This window comes from Lissotriton helveticus, chromosome 11 (assembly GCF_964261635.1).
Source record: "Lissotriton helveticus chromosome 11, aLisHel1.1, whole genome shotgun sequence".
NCBI lineage: Eukaryota > Metazoa > Chordata > Amphibia > Caudata > Salamandridae > Lissotriton > Lissotriton helveticus.
This window is the reverse complement of record NC_136072.1, coordinates 836,359,585-836,366,220: the sequence shown is the minus strand read 5'-3', so window position 1 is coordinate 836,366,220 and position 6,636 is coordinate 836,359,585. Positions and strand designations below refer to the sequence as shown.

The 6,636-nt window shown below is 48.0% G+C and overlaps 1 protein-coding gene across 2 annotated transcripts in view; it reads left to right on the top strand.

Moving 5' to 3' along the window:
* The first annotated feature begins 5,761 nt into the window (after nt 1–5,761).
* PROM2 (prominin 2) overlaps nt 5,762–6,636 on the top strand; it is a 464,577-nt gene continuing 463,702 nt past the window's right edge. Inside the window, exon 1 of one of the 2 annotated variants that reach the window (XM_078667029.1) lies at nt 5,762–6,218. In XM_078667029.1, coding sequence (XP_078523155.1) covers nt 5,948–6,218 — 271 coding nt within the window. In that variant the 5' untranslated portion in view covers nt 5,762–5,947. The remainder of the gene's footprint in view (nt 6,219–6,636) is intronic. The other variant, XM_078667028.1, reaches the window with a different exon arrangement.

Below are 6,636 nucleotides of genomic sequence, written 5' to 3'. Positions count from 1 at the left end.
CCACCACTGGAAAAGTGCCTCATGTTTGCGCCGCTCGCTTTTTAAAAGCGGCGGGTGGCGCGAATCTCTAGCGACGTCCTGTGTGCGCGCTCCACGCTAGGTGGTGCGCGCTGACGTCAGGGAAGTTGCGAGCGCACGCGCGCGCGGCCTAGAGGGGACAGTGGTCGTAAGGCTGCCAGGGCGTAATCGCATCACCACATCAAGGGCGCCATCTTCTCGCATCGCAACCGGATCATCGCATTGCATCAAGACGCCATCTTGCGCACCGCAACAGGCCTGCAGGCCGAGAATCTACGCATCACCTCCGCACCGGTAAGGCTCACAATGAGTCCCCAACTCTGCACACGCATTGAGGCAGGACGCAGCCGTTCCCCCGGATCACGGAACCGACACATCTCCCCTTTTGCAAGCCTTTTGTTTCCTTTGCGTTATGCATCCAGGTACTTTGTTGAGAACTTTGTCGCATCTGCCAACAACTTGAACTAAGCAACTTTAATCACCTTTTAAGTAATCTTAAGTGTAGTATTGTGGATTTATGTCATTTGTGGTCTTGAGTTTAAGTCTATATGAAGAATACTTGTTTTTATAAAATGTGTGTTGTGTCCATCAGTAGTGTTTTCACTGTATTACTGTGTATATTCACAAATGCTTAACACACTGCCTCTGAGATAAACCTGTCTGCTCGTGCCAAGCTACCAAGGGGGTGAGCAGGGGTTATTAAGGAGTGTAATCCCCTTATCCTGACTCAGAAGTAAGGGTCCCTATTTGGACAAAGGTGTATATCATTGCCAACTAGAGACCCCAGATCTAACAGTTAGAGTCCAAGATTCCTCACTGGAGTTGTCTCCAGTTATCTCTGGCAGGCCGAATTGCCATCGCCAACATGGTGGTACTGCCGAAGTTCCTATATTTGTTTCTGAACATTCCTATTCTTTTGACTACTCATTTTTTCCATACGATACGCTCCTTAATAATCTCACTTGTTTGGGCAGGTAGGCAGCCAAGAGTTGGGTACGAGATCCTTATGCTCCCTATGTCGGTCGGGGGAATGGGTGCCCCCGATTTTAAGATTTATGCCCTCTGTGCTCAAGCCAGCTTCCTGCACTTTTGGATCCACCCCTCTCCCTACCAGCTACATGTGGCGGTGGAGACATACATCGCTTCTCCTTGGCTGCTGACCACAGCGCTATTTGTCCCGACCGTGCATCCGCGTGCGGAGGTGGACACGGTTGAGGCACTGCGCTGGGCCTGGTCTGGCTTACGCCGTTTCTCTAATCTTCCATTGCTATCAGCCAATGCCATGCCAATCGTCCGCTATCCTGATTTTCCCCCTTTCAGACTTCCGGCATGTCCAAACATGCATCGCGACTGGGGTTGCTGACAGTGGCGGATTTATATCCGGGGAATTCTTTCTACTCTCTTCTTGATTCTCCTGGCCCGCTGGACACACTTGTGTTTTATCAATTGCGTGCTGTCTGCAGGTCACTTCACCCAACTTTCCCTCAGCCCCCGTAGATGATGCCTGCTCTTGATTTTATATATACCTCTCCGACCCCACACAAGATTGTCACTACATTATATGCCATCACTTTGTTGACTGCCTCCATCTCTACAGATCGGGTGCGTATGGTGTGGGACGCGGACCTTGGCATGGATATTGCGTAGGCTGATTGGCTGTATTGCTGTAATCAGACGAAGATACTGTCACCAAATTATCGTCTTTGTCTTATACATTTTAAATATTTACACAGGATGTACCTCACTCCCGCCCAGCTTCACAAACTTGGACATATACCTAGTGATGCATGGATGCGCGGCGCTGCCCCCGCCGCAGACTTCGCTCATTTAGCCTGGCAGCGCCCCAAGGTGTCTGAATTTAGGAAGGCAGTGTGCTCCGACATATCTGAAATCACCTCCGCGACGGTGCAGCCTGACGTCCTCCCTGTGCCTGTTGGGTTTTGTTAAATTCTGCCCTGATCGCGATGCTGCTGGTCCTTGCTAGGCATAGGGTGGCTATGTGCTGGGGTCGTAAATTTTCACCCAAGTTTGATCACTGATTGGAGGATGCTTCGATTTTGGGACCTACTGCTCACGAGATCTCGACCTGTGGATATATAGGGATCCCTAGTGACATTCCTTCACTCCCGAGCCCCTTCTACTGGCACTGCATCTCCCGCGCTCCCCTTCCCCCTGGCGGCGTCCGCCGGTGAAGGTTAGTGATTTCCTGCCCCCTAACCCCCCCCAGTTCTGTCCCTGGTCAGCCGCACTGTCCGCTGTCACTCCAGCCCTGCTTATTGCCTCCTGTAGAGAGGGGGACCACACTTCAGTGTCTGTTTTGATTACATGAGACCATATTGAAACTGTTGTCTGGCAGGTACATGTGTCTTACATATATGTGACTGACTTGGAACTCATTGTGCATATTACTCTGATCTGATGCTCTATGTAATGTGTTTGTTTTGAAATCACTCAATAAAGGTTTTTAAAAAATCAACAAAAAAAGCATTAGCTGTTCATTGTATGGCTTCTTGACAGCCTAGATCGATCCAACCTTTCTTGATTCCCATTTCGTTCAAGATAATTAACAAACGTAGTGCCCCAATCGAAGGCTTGAGCTCCGAGATGGGGCACAATCACCCCATATGCATGCAAGAAAAGATTTTTGCAATCCCTGTACAAATTCCCTAGATGCCTTATTGAAACCCCATTGCTTTCCACTCCCCGAATCAGACCAACCTCTGTCTTGTAGAATAGCTCACACCCAATAAGCATTAGAACCTGTGTCTGAGGACACACTACGACATGTCCCAGTCATTGGGTCCCATGCCCCGGATACATTTAAGCAATTTGTTTTGCTGCTCCTACTTCACAAAATGCTGAAGTGCAACAGGAAGTACAATCTGGCAATGTATAGTCTCTTATTCAAGCATCTTTTACTGTCTGAATCAGTGCAGAGCCAAACATAGAATAACCCCCAGTAACCAGCCCCTCATTGTGAGACCCAAACTGCTTGCTGGTAGTGGTGTTTTTGTCTTTGGGAGTGTGCGAAATTCACAATATTTGCTTTCACATAATTAGTCAAAATTCCAGAAACATTACGCAAAATTATGAAACATGCAGAATTAGCATTTGATGCTATAGTTTAGCATTTTGCAGTAAAAAATCTAGCGCCTTAAACATAAGCATAGTGAATAACGGGTACTTCCATTCTTTATGTGTTGTTCTTGTGCGCCCAAGCAAAGTTTTTACTGCGAACATCGTATGGTTACGCAATGTAGTGTAACAGCAAAATGTCAGGAATTTTGGGTAACAAGGGTAATGCAGAATTCCTGGAATTACACCAGATTATGCAGGCGTGGCACAATTTTGCCCAGGCCTATTTCTTCGTGTTTCTTGCCCCATGACTGATTTTGTTTACTCAATACCCTCCAGATACCAGGATCAATTTACTAAACATTTTAGCTAGTCTTTCCCTTTGTTCATATTCCCACTGCAGCTAATTGGTTTTGCCTTAATTCTATGTCCCATTGTTTCTGAATGTCTGAACCTGCCGCTTTATGTCTAATAACTCCCTTTTGTCTGGTACTCCTTAATGCCATCCACTTTTACTTTACATCAGTTTTTAACCTGTGGTCTGGGGACGCCTGGGATCCTCAAACCCTACTCAGGGATCCGTGATTGCTTACAAAAAAAAGTAATATTAAGAGAATAATGAAGTGTATTTAAATAAAAAAGCAAAATGTACAAATGAGCATTTTCAAACGCTCTGTCAATGCAAAGAAATTTTAATTTGGAGGCCAAAAATTATATACGGATCCTCAGATTGACTTGAGGGAACAGTACACATGCATCAAACAGAATATAATATCAATGATGAATGTCCTCCATTGAATTTAGAAAAGCTCCAACGTTCATAATAAAATTTAAATTTAGATTTTGTTCATATTTCTTTAGGAATAAAATACAATGTTCATCATTTTTGTATTTGTTTGGGGACTGTCTGTTTCTGTATTTTTTGTGTATTGGTTTGAGGTTCAAATCATCAAAAATGCTTAGGGGGTCCCCTGCTTCCATTAATGACTCTGTGGGGGTCCGTGGATTCAAATAATGATTCAGTGGAGGTCCTCAGGTTCCAGGTATGATTAGGTGGAGGGTCCACAAAAGTACAACATTAAGATCTACTGCTCTACATTGCAAGGCTTCTCAAGGTACTCCCTGGATGTTCTAAGTCCCACAGCTTCTCAAGGGACCACAGCTTCACCTCTAAGTCCTTATAATTCCCGAAGGCCTTTTGCTATAAGTCCAAAGTCTTCTGGAACATGACACCCCAATGTCGTTTCTATTGGTTCCAAGTCACATGACTATGTAATGTTTGGTCCATTAATTTTAAGTCCCAACGCTTTGCAGCAGTCGGTCCTTTTGTTCTCTCTCTCATGTTTTCTCAATGTCTGGCCCCTTTGTTCTAAGTCCCAGGGCTCCCAATTGCCTCCCACTGTTGCACTATTTCTCGTGGCTACGCAATGTCCGGTCCAGTTGCTCTACATCTCACGGATTGTCGATGCTCCACTCTGCTCGAAGCCTTATTTACTCCAGAATGTTGTGTCCATTTGTTGTAAGTCCAATAGCTTCTCAATAGCTGGTCCTTTTGCTCTGTGTTTCATGGCGCCTAATTGCCTGGTCCATGCATTTTAAGTCCCCTGGTTTCTAAAGGCTTTATCTCTTACTCTGTTTCTTGGCTTCCAATTGACTCCCAATTGTCTGCTCCATTTGTTCTAAGCTCCATGGCTACTCAGGTTCTGTCCCCTTCTGCTCTAAGTGCCATGACCTCCCAATGCCTGGTCCATGTGTTCTAAATCCCAGCTCTAATTAGGGATCCAATTATCTAAATTCCAGCTCTCTGCAGTGTTTAACTCTGGCTCTCTAAGCATTAGGGTAGGGATTGTGTCCTGGGCCAAAGAGCAAGGAAAGAAATGTCCCCTGACTGTTGTTTGAATGATAACATACAGCAATAAGCATGGCTCGGTGGGCCCCACTGGCCCCTGTAGCACTGCACCTGCTGCACCAGTGGAAGCCATGCCCTGGCTCTAAGCCCGAGGCAGGACACTAACTTTCATTTGCTAGGAGAGCCTGACACCATCAAGGATCTATGCGTATGGCTTTAGTTTTCATTGTCTTTTTTATTTCAGTTTTACAAAGCGCGAACCTGCCCTAAAGGGGTTGGAGCGCTTTACATGAGAAACAGTTATGTTATACAAAGATACATTCCATTTTGGGGGGGGGGGGGGTATGCACGGGGAGATTAAGTGATTTGACCAGAAGTACAGGATGTTGAGCCGACACCGGGGCTCGAACCTCGTTCCCCAGTTCTAAAGTCGGCAGCTCTGACCGTTACGTCAGCAAAGCGAATGGCTGCTCCCTGCCTCCGACAGAACTCTCCTGTTATGAATGGGTCCGTGCCCGCGTATGTGTGCTGTGAATGCGTATCCTTTGTGAAGGTATCGGATGCGCTGCACATCTGGACCCGCCCGCGATGCTGAGTAAGAAGGGGATGACGATGATGCGTATCCCAACGCCGCGGGCCATGGGCCTATCCTTACCTGGCGCTCGCAAAACCGGCCCGTCAGGTTCTGGATTGTACAGGCTCCTCCGCGCTGAACAGCAGCGAGTGCTGAACCCACCCTTGTCCTCGCCTCCATCCCAGCAGCAGAGCAGGCCGGACGAGCGGCCTGGCAGAGGCGGCCGCGGTAGGCGGTGGCCGGCCTGGAAGGAGGTACACCCAGACGGGGAGGGCCATGGGTTGTGTCAGCCCAGCCAGAGGGACACATGCTGAAATATTCCCATCCGTCACCGGCAGCTCCTCACATGATGCTTGTGGGAAGCCCGGGTGTCTTTGCGGGCTGCTGGATTGCTCCGCACTTCTCTTTCGGGACTGCTGCTTCTCGGACACATGGCGCCTCTTGGGTTTGGAGGATGGAGGGAGGGATCCCGGAGAGTCCATCTTCAGTGCCTGTTCCTGGCTGCCGCCATGTCACTGCTGGGTCCAGTCCGAGGCCAGCAGTGTGTGGCCTCACAGAATCCGGAGGTGCTGCAGTTCACTGACCTTGGTGCCAACTCCACCATGTCTGTGGTAGCGCGCACCGAGCCTGCCACCTGGGGGTCACTCTACAGCATGGTACACCTGTTCCTGGATACTGTGCAGCCCAACGACTTCCCCGAAGGTGAGAGACACCAACTTTTTGTTCCAAAGCAAAATAGCTCCTTAGAGGAGGGAGCTCCGGCTCCCCTGTCAGGGGTGCTCTTACAGGCTATTAAACAGATACTAAGTTACAGAGCCAATTTTATGAGAAACTCAGCTGTCAAGGGAATCCTTACAGGCCACAATGACTATTCTGGCTCCAAATCCAGGGTCATGGAGCATTTTTGTACTGTACAAAAGAGAAGGGGTCTCTGGCTCCACTCTCAGGGGTGTTCTTAAAGGCTATTAAACAGATACTAAGTTCTAGAGGCAAAGTTACAACAAGCTCAGATGTCAAGGTAATCTTTAGGGGTCACATTGCCAATGCTGGGGTACAGAACCAGTGCCATGGGACAACCTTTTAGCATAAAGGAAGGAAGGGAACTCTGGCTCCACTGTTA